At 35.1% G+C, this 16,486-nt stretch overlaps 1 protein-coding gene across 1 annotated transcript in view; it reads left to right on the top strand.

Annotated features, from left to right (window-relative positions):
- The window catches only part of RB1 (RB transcriptional corepressor 1), a 180,083-nt gene that overhangs the window by 70,468 nt on the left and 93,129 nt on the right, over positions 1-16,486 (top strand). The window contains exons 8-14 of the mRNA XM_017873723.1: positions 342-424; positions 5,633-5,720; positions 9,177-9,293; positions 11,762-11,818; positions 12,246-12,277; positions 12,358-12,434; positions 13,425-13,621. Coding sequence (XP_017729212.1) covers positions 342-424; positions 5,633-5,720; positions 9,177-9,293; positions 11,762-11,818; positions 12,246-12,277; positions 12,358-12,434; positions 13,425-13,621 — 651 coding nt within the window. The remainder of the gene's footprint in view (positions 1-341; positions 425-5,632; positions 5,721-9,176; positions 9,294-11,761; positions 11,819-12,245; positions 12,278-12,357; positions 12,435-13,424; positions 13,622-16,486) is intronic.

The following is a 16,486-nucleotide window of genomic DNA, read 5'->3' as shown; positions in this document are numbered from 1 at the left end:
GAAGGAATAATGCATTGAAAACTAGAGTTTTAATACTTTTAATACTGAACAGTTTGGTTATCAATACCACCAAGGAGAAAGCATCTGACTTTCACTTTTAAAAAAATAATGGTTGGTATACACCTCTTTGTCATAAGCATAATGGAAAGAGACCCACAATTAAAACAATAGTGAAAAGATTTTATTTAAGCAGCAGCTGGGTCATCTATTTTCTATCATATCTATTATTGAGTTATCATTTTATATGATTTTATGAGACAACAGAAGCATTATACTGCTTTTTTGATGCATAAAGCACAAATTGTAAATTTTCAGTATGTGAATGACTTCGCTTATTGTGATTTAGTTTTGAAACACAGAGAACACCACGAAAAAGTAACCTTGATGAAGAGGTGAATGTGATTCCTCCACACACTCCAGTTAGGTATGAATTTTCCTACTTTTAATTATATTATAATTTTGTTATTCATTGCTTTATAGTGTTTCAGATTTGTTCACATGTTTCTTTATGTATTCATACATACATGTAAGAAATACATGTATCCATTCATACATACATGTAAGAAATACATGTATCCATTCATACATACATGTAAGAAATACATGTATCCATTCATACATACATACATGTAAGAAATATATATTGAAGGCTAGGTGCGATGGGTCACACCTGTAATCCCAGCACTTTGGGAGACCAAGGCAGGCAGATCACCTGAGGTCAGGAGTTTGCGACCAGCCTGGCCAATATGGTGGAACCCCATCTCTACTAGAAATACAAAATTAGCCAGGTGTGGTGGTGTGCACCTGTAATCCCAGCTGCTCGGGAGGCTGAGGCAGGATAATTGCTTGAACCTAGGAGGCGGAGGTTGCAGAGAGCTGAGATTGTGCCATTGCACTTCAGCCTGGGTGACAAGAGTGAAACTCTGTCTCAAAAAAAAAAAAAAAAAGAAAAAATATGTATAGATATAATCTTTGTGTGCTGGGCATTTTACTAGTTACTGAAGATACAGTTATTGAACCTAGTTTTGTCTATCCTTAAGGAACATAACCTAAAATAGGAATGTGTTCCATTTTAGTAAATAAAAAAGAAAAAATTAAAAGTATCACTATTTGATCTGCATACAACCTAAAAGGATTAGAACTATTTTTTTATGTCTTTTTCCTCTCTCATTTCCCACCTTAAAATCTGTTATCAAGGCTTGTTGAATAATCTACCTCCAAAATATTTCCTGAGTTCATCTACTTTTCTCCATTTCTGCTCTCCCAACTCTCATCCAAGACATCATTCTCTTTCTCCTGGATTTTTTTGCAGTAGCCTACTACCTGCATCTGGTCTCTTCACTGTTGCTGTCTCCTCACCATCAAAGCTATTCTCCATAAAGCCCCCAGAATTTCTCCTAGAAATGTAAATCAGTTACATTCACCTTGCTGTTAAAACCCTTTGACTGCTTCCCATTGCAATTGGTATACAATGCAAATCCCTTAACAATGCCTAAAAGATCTTACCTGATCTGGTTTCTGTTGCCTCTCCAACCTCATCTTGTTTACTTTCTTGCTCTGTGTTAGCCACACATTGGCCTTCTCTTAGTTTCTTGGTATTTCCAAGTTCTTTTGTACTTTGAAAACCCTCGTATCCCTCTTCTTGACATTCCCTCTTCTTGAAACTCTTCCTCCTTTTCTTTCCATGGATTACCAACTGCTACTCTTCATTCAGCACAAATATTGCTTTTGAAAATATGTTTCTCTCTGAAGTATTTTATTATTTATCATAGCATCCTGTTCCATTCTTTATAGCATGCATCCCAATTTATATTGGTAGATTCATTTGTGTTTGCTTGTTTTTTACTAATACCCAAAATAGCCTTAAAATTCCATATCACAGAGACCATAACTTTTTTGTTCACTATCTAATAATTAGGACCTGTTATAATACTTGGTACATAATAGGCAATCAGTAATATATTTCAAATGACTGTATAAATATGTACATGAATACATTTTCATATAAGTATAGTCTATACTTATGGACAAGATACTGAGATGACACAGAAGGGACTATAAAGCAATGTCTGAACTGAATTTTGAAACATGTAAAGGCCTTTGTCACAGGATAAAGATTTTAGGGAATGGGAACAGCATGTTCAAAGGGATGGAAGTGTGAAACATGTAAGTGGAGAAAACTGCTGTCACACTACCGACAACAATCAACACAGAAATTAACACATTTGGAATCAACACATTTGTACAACATTATGTGACCAAATGTGGGCAAGTTTTCCTCACCAAGAAACAAGCAATCAGTTCTGCAGCAGTCCTCAGCTGGGTGTCCTCTAATATACTTCTGACACTGGTTACCTGGAGATAGTGTCAGATCCCACAGGTTGAGGGCTCAGTCCCCAAAACTGGCCCCAACTTCAGATGCCAATTGCAAGTCTGGGTTTTTGGATCTTCTGACCAAAGGGCTTCAAGTTGGGGATCCCATGACACCTCTTAGGTTAGATTAATTTGCTAAAGTGGTTCACAAAACTCAAAGAAACACTTCTGTTTACTGGTCTATTATAGATGATATTACAAAGGATACGGATGTAAAGATGCATAGGATGAGGTATGGGGGATGGGATGGGAAGCTTCTATGCCCTCCCTGGCCAGACAGCCTTCCAGGAGCCTCCACGTGTTCAGCTATCCGGAAATTCTCTGAACCCTGCCGTTTTGGGTTTTTATGGAGGCCTCATTGCATAGGCATGACATATTAAATCATTGGCTATTGATTATCAAACTAAACTTCAGCTTCCCTCCCCTCCCCAGAGGTTGGGGGCTGGGGTCGAAGGTTCCAATCCTCTAACTCTGCTTTGGGCTTTCTAGTGACCAGCCCCCATCCAGAAGCTTCCTAGGGGCTGCCAGCCATGTCAATTCATTAGCGCACAAAAAGACATCACTGGAGTTTCTAAGTATTTTAGGAGTTGTATGTCAGGATATGGGGTCAAAGACCAAACATGTATTTCATAATATCACATAACACAATGTGTCTGGGAAACTATTAGCATTAGCTCTGTATTGATTGACTGTAAAATGGAAGTAGGAAGTCACAGGAGAGGAGAGTGAGTGCTAGATATGAAGGGCCTTATATGCCATACTCACAAATTTGGACTGTAGCATGTATATGATAGAGCCTGTGCTATAAATGGATGTTAAGCAAGGGTAAGGATAAAATCAGACATAATTTTTGCAAGTTCACATGGTAATAGTCTGTGGGGGGGATAGACTGAGGAGAATAAGAAAAAGTGAGAAACCTGTCAGTCTTTCTCAGCGGTTCTTAACCAGGTGTGCAAATTAGAATAACCTGAGGAATTTTGTTTTGATTTTCTTTTAAAAAATTGTGTGTCCCCGGGATGGTGTGGTGGAAGAGGGGTGAGGGAAAGAAATGAGGGGCCTGAGTGAGATTTTATTGTGGGGTGGGATGGGTAGGACAACATATTTTAGTAATAAAATACAGAATAAAAGTCAAGTGTTTTACGCAAAAAAAAAAAAAAAAAAAAAAAATTGTGTGTCCCATTCCACTGAGGAATATGCCTTGGCCTTACTACCACAGACATAGTATATGAAAATCTCTGGACTTGTCTGTTGCAGCAGTTTACTTGAGAGGTTTTAAAGATCTGACCCAATGGTAGTGGTGGGAATGAAGGAACAATAACAGATTTGATAAATATTTGATGAATTCATACTTAGAATATTGTTCTAGAGGCATTTCTGAAGAAGCTATCTAGTAAGCAGTAGGATAGTCTTCTATAGATTTGGGAATCATCAGGGGAGTTAAAACCATAAAAAAAATGAAATTACTTGAAGTGAGGGTGCATAAAGAGTCGGTGGCTAAGGGCAGAAGCCTAAAGGATGCTAGCATTAAGGACTAGATAGAAGTTGTGAGGTTCTAGAGCAGGGGTCCCCAACTCCTGGGCCAGGGACCAGTCTGTGTCCCATTACGAACCGGGCCATACAGCAGGAGGTGAGTGGTGGACAGACAAGCGAGCATTACTGCCTGAGCTCTACAACTCCTGTCAGATCAGCGGTGGAATTAGATTCTCGTAGGTGCGTGAACCCTATTGTGAACTGCATATGTGAGGGATCTAGATTGTGTGCTCCTTATGAGAATTTAATGGCTGATGATCTGAGGTAGAACAGTTCAAAACCATTCCCCCTACCCTCCGTGGTCCATGGAAAAATTGTCTTCCATGAAACCAGTCCGTGTTGCCAAAAAGATTGGGGACCGCTGTTCTAGAGAATGGGAAAGTATGGTTGGGAAGCGCAGAGAGTGAAGCCAAGAAAGCTGAGGGAGGGAAGGAGTTTCATTAAGAGCAAGTGTTTCTCTAACAGTGTCAAATGCTTCAAGGAAGGTCAAGTATTAGAACAAATGAAAAAAGTCTTTTGTTTTTACCAGTTGGTCATTTGTGGCTTTAATCACTGTAGCTTAAATATGATTAGTGTACACAGAAGCATATAGAAGCTGTGTTGCAATATATTTGAAAGGCGAGGCCAGGTGTGGTGGCTCACGCCTGTAATCCTGGCACTTTGGGAGGCCAAGGTGGGCACATCACCTGAGGGCAGAAGTTTGAAACTAGCCTGGGCAACATGGCAAAACCCCGTCTCTACTAAAAATACAAAAATTAGTCCAGTGTGGTGGTGGGCATCTGTAATCCTAGATAATCAGGAGGCTGAGGCAGGAGAATCGCTTGAACCCGGGAAGTGGAGGTTACAGTGAACCAAGATTGCGCCACTGCACTCCAGCCTGGGCGACAGAGCAAGACTCCTTCTCAAAAAAAAAAAAAAAAAAGAAAGAAAAGAAAAAGAAAAAGAAAGAAGGAAAAAAGAAAGAAAAAAAAAAGGAAAAGAAAGAAAGAAAAAAGAAAAGAAAGATGAGGAAGGTAAATACTGGTTTAGACATGCTTAGCTGAGAACACTGAGCATATTTTACTAAATAATATTTGAGGATCTTTCCAGCCCTAAACAGTCTACAGTTCTTTGCATAATTAAAGTATCCCAAATGTTCAGCTACTCCAAAATTGTAATATTGATATTTACCATATATTGCCCCCTTCATATACACACACATAAAATTATAGAATTAATGAGATCTTAAGAGATTGACCTAATTTTATGCTTTGAAAATGGTGACTTTTAAATGTATCCAGGATCTTAGTATCCTTTCTTCTTGAAGGTCTCTGTAAAGAAGAATCATCTGATTCTTTACTTGAGTTGCTAAATATCTTATTGTCTTTAATTTGAAAATGTTTAACATTTGATTGTAATAATGTTTTCTTAAAACAATACCATTTTGTTGCCAGTTTATATAGTTTCTGCTAAAAATAATGCCACTATTTTATTGATATGTAGTTTTATTAGTAAATAAGTATATCCATTCTATAACTATAAACTTATTGATTGTGAATATATATTTTCTTAAAGATTTAAGTAAAATGTAATTTCTTATAAACCACAGTCTTATTTGAGGGAATGTAAAGACAAGCGGGAGGCAGTGTATTTGAAGACACATTTAACTTGGGGGATAGAAAACATTTCATTTTTTTCTTTTTTTCTCCCTTCATTGCTTAACACATTTTCCTATTTTTTTCCCCTCTAGGACTGTTATGAACACTATCCAACAATTAATGATGATTTTAAATTCAGCAAGTGATCAACCTTCAGAAAATCTGATTTCCTATTTTAATGTAAGCCATATATGAAACATTATTTATTGTAATATCTTGGCAAAGAAACTTGAAATTAAAAGTTAAAGTACTGGATTCTTTTTAAAGTACTTATCTCCTATCTAACATGTAGTTATTCATAATCTTTTCTTGCTTTTTTAATCCTACAAAGTAGATATTATTAGTAGTATTGTTTTATTTATACAGTGTTATTTAAAAAAAATTTTATATTTACCTATTTGCCTTGCTCACCATTCTTCCTTACAACTGATGCCTCACTTCTGAGATCATTGTTTTCATCTTCAGATATATCCTTTGATAATTACTTTAGTGGTATTAATTTGGGATGAACTTTTTGAGGTTTTGTTTTGTTTTTTGGTCTGAAATTTTCTTTACTCTTATGTTTTTGTGAGATCACTTTGCTGGATCTTCAATTCCAGGTTGACATTTACTTTTTAGACTCTTATAAGTTTGAAGATAATACATTGCCTGGATCCCATTTTTGCTAATTAAGAAGTCTTATGTCACTCGATCTAACTGTTGTTCCTTTATAGTTAATCTATCTTTTTTTCTCTGGCTACTTTTAAGATCTTTTCTTTGAATGTAGTGTTAGATAGGACTTAACATTCCCCATACCCCTATAATCTTTTTCATCCAATATTTAACCCATTTTTATTTACAATTCTTACCTGGCCCTGTTAGCATTGTAGTTTGCAACTCCTGATAGACAATGAGTTTGATATCTGAAGGCATCTGCTACCCTCTCTCCCCTGAGGACAAGGAGAGAGAAAGAGAGAGAATGAAACTATCATCTATGTTGCTTGCTTGCTCCTTCACTCCTTCCTTAAACTCAGATGAGGGTTGGGACCCACTGAAATGCTTATCCTCTAAAATTGGACGTAGGGTCAGGAGACTTATTAAAATTTGGCTTATTTCAGCAACTGTGCTTTTTGTACTTGTTAACAATTCATTCATTGCCCATAACCTGTCTGTAATTTTGTCATAATCTGTTGTCGTCTCTTGCTATGTTCCCCCAGGAATTAGCAAAGTAATATCTGTCATCATATTCATAATTGTTTTGGCTCAGAATTGATTTTGTTTGTCCAACATGCATAAAGTCACTTTTGTTTATGAGTTATCTATAGCACAAGAATATATGCCAAAACATATGTACCCAGGTACCTAAACCTTTTAGCAAGGGATAATGGAAGAATTTAAAAGAGTGATAAGCTCTTTCTTGTCATATCATTTTGAATACTTCCTCCAATATTTGGAGTATGTAGGAGTTCTTTTTTATTTAAAAAAATTCTGCCTCAAACACTTTTTTTTAAACTTGGAAACTATATGATCTTTATGTTTTTATCCAGTTTTTCAACCCTCGCTCCCTTCCTTCCCTCCTCCCTCTAGTAGTCGCTAGTGTCTATTGTTGCCATCTTTATGTCCATGAGTACGTGATATTTAGCTCCCACTTATTAATGAGAACATGCAGTATTTGTTTTTCTTTTTCTGTATTAATTTGTTTAGGATAATGACCTCCAGCTACATCCATGTGGCTGCAAAGGGCATAACTTCGTTCTTTTTTTTAATGACTGTATAGTACTCCATAGTGTATAAGTACCACATTTTCTTTATCCAGTCCACCACTGATGGGCACCTAGGTTGATTCCATGTCTTTCCTATTGTGAATGGCACTCCAGTGAACATATGAGTGCATGTGAAAGACATTTTCTAGAGCTCAATTTAAAGCTTAACTTTTAATGAAGCTTAAAAGCTTAATTATGTAGATGATAAGATGCATATGTCAAAGTGAACATGTCTTGAAGGTCATTATGTTTTTCCTTCATTTTAATTCTCTATTATTTCAAGTTTCTTAATTTTTAAAATTAATGCCATCTTCCCTCCATGTGAAATCTTAGAAGCTATGAACATTTTAATGGACATTTTGGCAACAATTGTTTTATGACAGGAAATGCTTGTTTGTTATATGTTTCTAAGATTTGTGTGCTGTTTTTTTTTTTTCAGGAATATAGAATTGTTGATATTCTAGAATGTGAAAATGTTGACAGACAATGCACATTAGAATGAAAATTATAATCTTCTTCTTATTTTTTTGAGACAGAGTTTCACTCTGTCGCCTAGGCTGGAGTGAAGTGGCATGATCTTGGCTCACTACAACCTCCACCTCGTGGGTTCAAGTGATTCTTGAGCCTCAGCCTCCCAAGTAGCTGGGATTACAGGAGCCTGCTACCGTGTCCAGCTAATTATTGTAATTTTTGTAGAGATGATGTTTGACCATGTTTCCCAGGCTGGTCTCAAACTCCAGACCTCTGGTGATCTGCTCATCTTAGTTTCCCAAAGTGCTGGGATTACAGTCATGAGCCACTGTGCCTGGCCATACTCTTAATTTTAGAAATTTTATTTTTGAATGTATATTTTGAATGTGTTTTATGTATAAAGGATTAAAAAAATAAATCTTTGTAGCTGATGAGAATCATGCTGTGATTACTTTTAATATATCATAATATGAATTATATAATATTATAATACATTATAATATGCATTTTAATACATCATCTTGTGATGTGTTTTAATTATTAAAGTTGAATAGCCCCATTCCAAATGATACATGTATGGGAACTTCTTTTGAACAATTTCCCTATCTTGTATTTCTGAAAATGTAATTAAATGATTTAGCTAACTCATAACTCTTTCAAAGCACATTTTAAAATTAGGAAATGGGCTGGGCATGGTGGCTCACACCTGTAATCCCAGCACTTTGGAAGGCTGAGGTGGTTGGATCACTTGAAGTCAGGAGTTCGAGACCAGCCTGGCCAACATGGCGAAACCCCATCTCTACTAAAAAGACAAAAATTAGTGAGGCATGGTGGCGCTTGCCTATAATCCCAGCTACTTGGGATGCTGAGGCAGGAGAATCACTTGAACTTGGGAGGTGGGAGGTGCACGTCGGAACCGAAGATCGTGCCACTGCACTCCCAGCGCTTGGGCAGTACAGAGGTAGGGACTTTGTCGTTCAAAAAAAAAACAAAAAAAAAAAAAAAAAAAAAAAAAAAAATTAGGAAAATGATTACCCAAGCGCAAGCCTTGTTTTGATGTTCCATTGCTTTTTTTTTGGAAGCAACATACATCCCAATATAACCCTTAATTAAAGATATTTTATGAGAATGTATGAGGCTCTTTTTGATGAATGGAAAGCTTAACAAATTTGCTCTTCTCTAGCCTAGTGACAGAAAATTTAGATAATAGGGTTTTTTAGTTGTACTCTAGTATTTTTTGGTCATTAACATCCAATGAAATTATATTGTCTGCTTATGTTCAGTAGTTGTGGTTACCTAGTTATTGTGGAAGCGTTTCCACATTTTTATAAACAATTTTAAAAGTCATATATTATGGAGCAGAAAATATTAATTCTGATTACACAGTATCCTCAACATTGATTTCTGTTTTTACCTCCTAAAGAACTGCACAGTGAATCCCAAAGAAAGCATACTGAAAAGAGTGAAGGATATAGGATACATCTTTAAAGAGAAATTTGCTAAAGCTGTGGGACAGGGATGTGTCGAAATTGGATCACAGGTAACTTGAATTTATTTTAATTAGTGGTACTATAGAGTAATAATGTTAAAAGCAGCATCTTTCCAGTTTGTATAAATACTCTAACGGTATTTGTCTAGTAGTATAAAATACTGGCAGATACTATATCCCTGCTGCCTGTGTATGCTGCTATTTATAGGAAACTGTATGGGAAACTACCTCCCACCCCATTATAAAAACTATGTAATAAAGGAACACACACCACTTGTAGAAACTTTAGAAAATACAACTAAGAAAAAAATTGAAATCTTTGATATTAAATTTTTGATTTTGCCTTGACTTCTACATGTATGACTGTTCATGTATGCATATCCTAATGTGAATGGGACTATACTATAGATGCCATTACTCAGTGATATTATTGAGTGGTATCATTATTATTTCAGGAAATCTAAAGCTAATATAATAGGTAAGAATATGGGCCATGGAGTTACAGCCCTGGGTTTATATTTGGTTCTACCATTGTCAATCTTGGACATGTCATTTAACTTCTCTGAGATTCAGGTTCTATATTTGCTCTGCTTTTTTGTGTGGCATTAATGAGGATAATATACAAAAATATATTGGAAAACTGTAGTCCACTGTACACATTTATTTCAGTGTAGTGAGGTTATATTTTGATGCCATCAGTGATTTAAACATTGATATTTAATGGTTCTTTCTGATCCTACAGCCATGCACCACTTAACAGGGATGTGTTCTGATCATCATTAGGCAGTTTTGTTGTGTGAACCTGGTAGAGTGTGTCTATACAAACCAATGTGTTACCATTTGTGTATCTAAACGTATCCAAACACAGAAAAGGTACATTAAAGATACAGTATAAAAGATAAAAAATGGAACACCTGCACAGAGCACTTACTATGAATGGAGCTTACAGGATTGAAAGTTGCTCCGAATGAGTCAGTGAGTGAGTCAGAGAGTCAGCAAGTGAATGTGAAGGCCTACAACATTACCTATGACATTACTGTACACTATCATAGACTTTATAAATACTACACTTAGGCTAAACTAATTTCATAAACATTTTTTCTTCAGTAGTAAATTAACTATAGCTCACTGTAACTTTTTTACTTTATAAATCTTCAGTTTGTAAAAAACTTTTGACTCTTGTAATAACACTTAGCTTAAAACACAAACACATTGTCCAGCTGTACAAAAGTATTTTCTTTCTTTATAATCCTTATTCTATATGCTTTTTTCTATTTAAATTTTGTTTTCAATTTCATAAACATTTGTGCCAAAAACAAAGGCAAACACACACATTAGCTTAGGTCTACACAGGATCAGGATTAACAATACCACTGTCTTCTGCCTCCAAATTCTGTCCCAACTCTTCAGGGACAATGAAATGTGTGGAGCTGTCATCTCTTATGAGGATGATGCTATCTTCTGGAATATCTCCTGAAGGAGCTGCCTGAGGGTGTTTTACAGTTAACCTTTTTTTTTTTTTTTTTTTTACAAGTAGAAGGAGGATGCTCTAAAATAATAAAAAGTATAGTATAATAAATACATAAATCAGTAACATATTCATTATTAAATATTATGTACCATACATAATTGTATGTGCTATACTATGACTGGCAGTGCAATAGGTTTATTTACATCAGCATCATCACAAAGCTGTGAGTAATGCATTGCACTACAACATTACACTAAACAATAGGAATTTTTCAGCTCCATTATAATCTTATGGGACCACTGTTATATATGCAGTCAGTTATTGACCAAAAACATTGTTATGCGGTGCATGATCATGTATGAGATTTTTGCTCTTAATTTGGAATGAAATAATATGGTGTGTGTTTATATCTCTGAAATTTGGTTTTTCTTTCAAATAATGGGAACCAGTTATTTGGTTAAAACTTCTTGCTCATAAGGTCAGTTTGATCTGATTTTTGTCTGTGTCAGTTTTACTAAATTTATGGACAAAGACTGTCCTCTTAATCCTAGACAGCCATCTTGAAAATACATGTCCTAGGTCATGAGAAATGTTATAGAAGGTACATAAAGTGCTTAAAATAGTACTGCGCATATAACCTATCTTTAGTATGAATGATATAGACTGAAATGGAGTTAAGGAAATCCAGGTACTGGACCTACCCTCTTGTTAATTTGCTTGGGAATGTTAATCACCACTTAATACTTAAGTCTTGAGTTTTAGACAAGCTAGCTTTTGTGTTTTCTTGGCGGCCATATTTCTAAGAAGGGTGAGAAGTATGTTTTAAGAAAAGGCTTTTTAAAAAATTAGTAATTGTCAGCTGGGTATAGAAGTGCATGCCTATAATCCCAGCCTCTTGGGAGGCCAAAGCAGGAGGATCTCTTGAGCCCAGGAGTGTGAAGGCCAGGCTGGGCAAAACAGTGACACTCCATCTCAAAAAAAAAAAAAAATTAGTAATTGTGATTTTCTAAAATAGCAGGCTCTTATTTTTCTTTTTGTTTGTTTGTAGCGATACAAACTTGGAGTTCGCTTGTATTACCGAGTAATGGAATCCATGCTTAAATCAGTAAGTTGAAAACAATATAAAAAAATTTCAGCCGGGCATGGTGGTTCACACCTGTAATCCCAGCACTTTGGGAGGCCGAGGTGGGCAGATCATGAGGTCAAGAGATCGAGACCATCCTGGCCAACTTGGTGAAACCCTGTCTGTACTAAAAGTACAAAAATTAGCTGGGCATGGTGGTACACGCCTGTAGTCCCAGCTACTCGGCAGGCTGAGACAGGAGAATCACTTGAACCCAGGAGGTGGAGGTTGCAGTGAGCCAAGTTCATGCCACTACACTCCAGCCTGGCAACAGAGTGAGACACCATCTTAACAAAAAAACAAAAAACAAAAAACAAACCAAAAAAAAAAACAACAAAAAAAATTTCAATGCTAACACAAATAAGGTTTCAATTAAACAACTTCTTTTTTTTTTAATTATCTGTTTCAGGAAGAAGAACGATTATCCATTCAAAATTTTAGGTAAATTTTTTACTTTTAGTAAAACAATTTTTTTCTTTTTATAAAAGTAAATATTTTATAATCTTTTTTTTTTCCTTTAGCAAACTTCTGAATGACAACATTTTTCATATGTCCTTATTGGCGTGTGCTCTTGAGGTTGTAATGGCCACATATAGCAGTAAGTTAAATTTTCATAAATAAACATTTTTGTTCAATTTAAAGTTAAAATGTGGTGTGTTTCTTTGGTGGGAGGAGAGGGATAGTGTGAGGTTAAGGAGAAGGAATGCTTATTTTAGATCACTATATACTGAACAATGTAATTGGTCATTATAAGCCATTTAAGAGGCTTATTTGAATTATTTGAGGCCATCTTGGGGATAATATTTCACTAGGCTCCTCTTCTGAGTATACTGGTATACTGAATTTAGAAAAGGTACCTTTTGAAATCCCTCCGAAGACCTGTGAGATTGTAGAGTGCCAAAGGAGTATTCAAGAGTGGCCTCTAATGATATGGAAGCACTGCTATAACCTCCATGGTTATGAAACTAAAGACTGAAGCTAGAACTCACCGAATAAACAGAACAAAGGCCAGTAACAGTGTTTTTAAAAATATAAATGTATATCACTTTGCAAATTATGTTGCAAATGTTAAAAGAAAGTTTTGCTTGCAGAAACAAAAGGAACATTTGTAAAGGATGCAAAACACAGTGAAAGAGGAACTTCTAGTTTCCTTATTAGTAAACAAATAAGGAAAACTGAATCCTCATTTATAACCAAGAAATGCATATTTTAAAGAGATACCATTTTCTAACTAATGAAATTAGCAGGATCTTGAAGAATCTGTCTCTCCTCTTACCAAGGATTAATGAGAATTAAAATAGATATGCTAATAAATGGCTGGTAAGATACTAAACCTGTTCCTGATATAAGTTTAGGGTATTTAAACCTTTGAAAATTTGAGATAAGCTATAAGCCCTTTCTCTAGGAAAAACATAGATGTGCATACACTCAAAATTGGAAGGCTATTTCCTATGAGTCCATAGACTCCAAATAAAAAATTCTGCTCTAAATAAAAATCGTTTAACCTTTCTACTGTTTTCTTTGTTTGATAAGACTTTCCAAAAAAATATCTAGCTCATACCTAAGTTACTTTTTTTTTCATTTTTAGGAAGTACATCTCAGAATCTTGATTCTGGAACAGATTTGTCTTTCCCATGGATTCTGAATGTGCTTAATTTGAAAGCCTTTGATTTTTACAAAGTGATTGAAAGTTTTATAAAAGCAGAAGGCAACTTGACAAGAGAAATGATAAAACACTTAGAACGATGTGAACATCGAATCATGGAATCCCTTGCATGGCTCTCAGTAAGTAACTAGCTAAATAATTGAAGAAATTCATTCATGTGCATATGGCTAACAAATTATCTGTTAATGAGAGGTGTTTCTTAACATCTACCTCAAGAACAAATAGGCAATTTAATGAATAATGTTATTTCAGTCTGTAGCCCAAGAATCAAGTAGAATATTAGAATGGAGCTTTCTTCGAGTGCCCTAAACCATCTAATACAGCATAGTGATTTATTTAAGAATAGCTTTTCTTAAAACATGGCACTTTAAAACAAAATAGAATTCTTTTTTTTTTATTATTATTATACTTTAAGTTCTAGGGTAAGTTCTAAGTTCTAGGGTGCAGGTTTGTTACATATGTATACCTGTGCCATGTTGGTGTGCTGCACCCATTAGCTCGTCATTTACATTAGGTATATCTGTTAATGCTATCCGTCCCCCCTCCCCCCACCCCACAACAGGCCCCGGTGTATGATGTTCCCCATCCTGTGTCCAAGTGTTCTCATTGTTCAGTTCCCACCTATGAGTGAGAACATGCAGTGTTTGGTTTTCTGTCCTTGTGATAGTTTGCTCAGAATGGTGGTTTCCAGCTTCATCCATGTCCCTACAAAGGGCATGAACTCATCCTTTTTTATGGCTGCATAGTATTCCATGGTGTATATGTGCCACATTTTCTTAATCCAGTCTATCACTGATGGACATTTGGGTTGGTTCCAAGTCTTTGCTATTGTGAATGGTGCTGCAATAAACATACATGTGCATTTATCTTTATAGCAGCATGATTTATAATCCTTTGGGTATATACCCAGTAATGAGATGACTGGGCCAAATGGTATTTCTAGTTATAGATCTTTGAGGAATCACCACACTGTCTTCCACAATGGTTGAACTAGTTTACAGTCCCACCAACAGTGTAAAAGTGTTCCTATTTCTCCACATCCTTTCCAGCACCTGTTGTTTCCTGACTTTTTAATGATCACCATTCTAACTGGTGTGAGATGGTAGCTCATTGTGGTTTTGATTTGCATTTCTCTCATGGCTAGTGATGGTGAGCATTTTTTTCATGTGTCTGTTGGCTGCATAAATGTCTTCTTTTGAGAAGTGTCTGTTCATATCCTTCACCCACTTTTGGGTGGGATTGTTTGATTTTTTTTCTTGTAAATTTGTTTAAGTTCTTTGTAGATTCTGGTTATTAGCCCTTTGTCAGATGGGTAGATTGTAAAAATTTTCTCCCATTCTGTAGGTTGCCTGTTCACTCTGATGGTAGTTTCTTTCGCTATGCAGAAGCTCTTTAGTTTAATTAGATCCCATTTGTCAATTTTGGCTTTTGTTGCCATTGCTTTTGGTGTTTAGTTATGAAGTCCTTGCCCATGCCTATGTCCTGAATGGTGTTGCATAGGTTTTGTTCTAGGGTTTTTATGGTTTTAGGTCTAACATTTAAGTCTCTAATCCATCTTGAATTAATTTTTGTGTAAGGTGTAAGGAAGGGATCCAGTTTCAACTTACTACATATGGCTAGCCAGTTTTCCTAGCACCATTTATTAAATAGGGAATCCTTTCCCCATTTCTTGTTTTTGTCAGGTTTGTCAAAGATCAGATGGTTGTAGATGTGTGGTATTATTTCTGAGGGCTCTGTTCTAAAACAGAACAGAATTCTTTAAAGTATTTAGATAATTTATTTAAAATACAGTCATCATTATGTTTGAAAATGTAAATGTCTGCTCTTAAATTGTGAGATTATCCTATTTAGATTATTAAAAAGTGCATTTTTTTCTTGTTGAATATAGTAGGACTCATTTTCCCATTATTAGAGTATAAAATCTATACTATTGTTCAATTATAGGTATTGGTGTATTGGTTCAATCATTATAGGGGCACAAATTATATTGTCTAGGATTCTCTTTATAGCATTATAACTATTGATAAGGCTTTTGTTTTAATAAAATTGGCAACTTGAGTTTATGCTCTTCAGATCTGCATAGTTGGATAATACTTTGTGAATCATCAGATTTGTATATTAATGGTTTCTTTTGAAACTGTGTTGCATGCTAAGTATATATCTTTTAATTTGTATCAGTATATAGAAATGGTAATTAAAAATTAAGACTTTAGGTATGCTATAATCCTAATTTGCACATGTAACCTTAGTTTTAATTTCTTTATGTTTTGAATTTTTAATGACTAAGCAATAGTTTATTTCTTAGTGTTTTCTTGTATTGCCTTATAGACAGTGAATAGAGGAGAGAAGCATGGGAAATTGATAGAAGAATGTTATACTCCTATTATTGAATTTGCTAACTACTTATGGAATGAACTTACACTTGATAAGGAGTACTTAGGAGAAAACGTTCTGAATCTGGGGAATTAAGTGAAAGTAAAAATAAATAAATAGATAAGTAAATAAAATAAGTACATAGAGTACTTTTTAAAGGCTATGTGTCCTCTCCTCCCAGAAATTGATATTGAGATATTACCGTATCATCTGAAAGTGACTATTGTTATTTCTTTTAGAGAGTTAATTTTATTTCTATCAACACATATTTATTGAACATATGCCATATGCCTTGAATTGAGAGAGATATTGTGAGGATACAATAAAGATAAAGGCTTGGAAAATTGTGTAGGAAGTAATAAAATTTACTGTTTAAAATTGCTTGTATGCAAGCCTGTTTAGCTCAATTATTTAGGGCTTCTAAACAATATTCATTTATTTTTAAAGATTTTTGGAGAAGAAGTGACAAGCCCAAAGTTTGGAAAAGACTACAATTGATTTACAGTAGGAGATGTGGAAGTCATAAGCCTCCAAATTTAAATATTAAATGTGGTTCTTTGGCAGATGAAACTATAGAAGACTTTTATTTAGTCATATATTTTTAGTGTTTG

Source organism: Rhinopithecus bieti, unplaced genomic scaffold (assembly GCF_001698545.2).
Source record: "Rhinopithecus bieti isolate Rb0 unplaced genomic scaffold, ASM169854v2 scaffold_7398, whole genome shotgun sequence".
NCBI lineage: Eukaryota > Metazoa > Chordata > Mammalia > Primates > Cercopithecidae > Rhinopithecus > Rhinopithecus bieti.
This window is presented reverse-complemented; position numbering and strand designations above follow the sequence as displayed.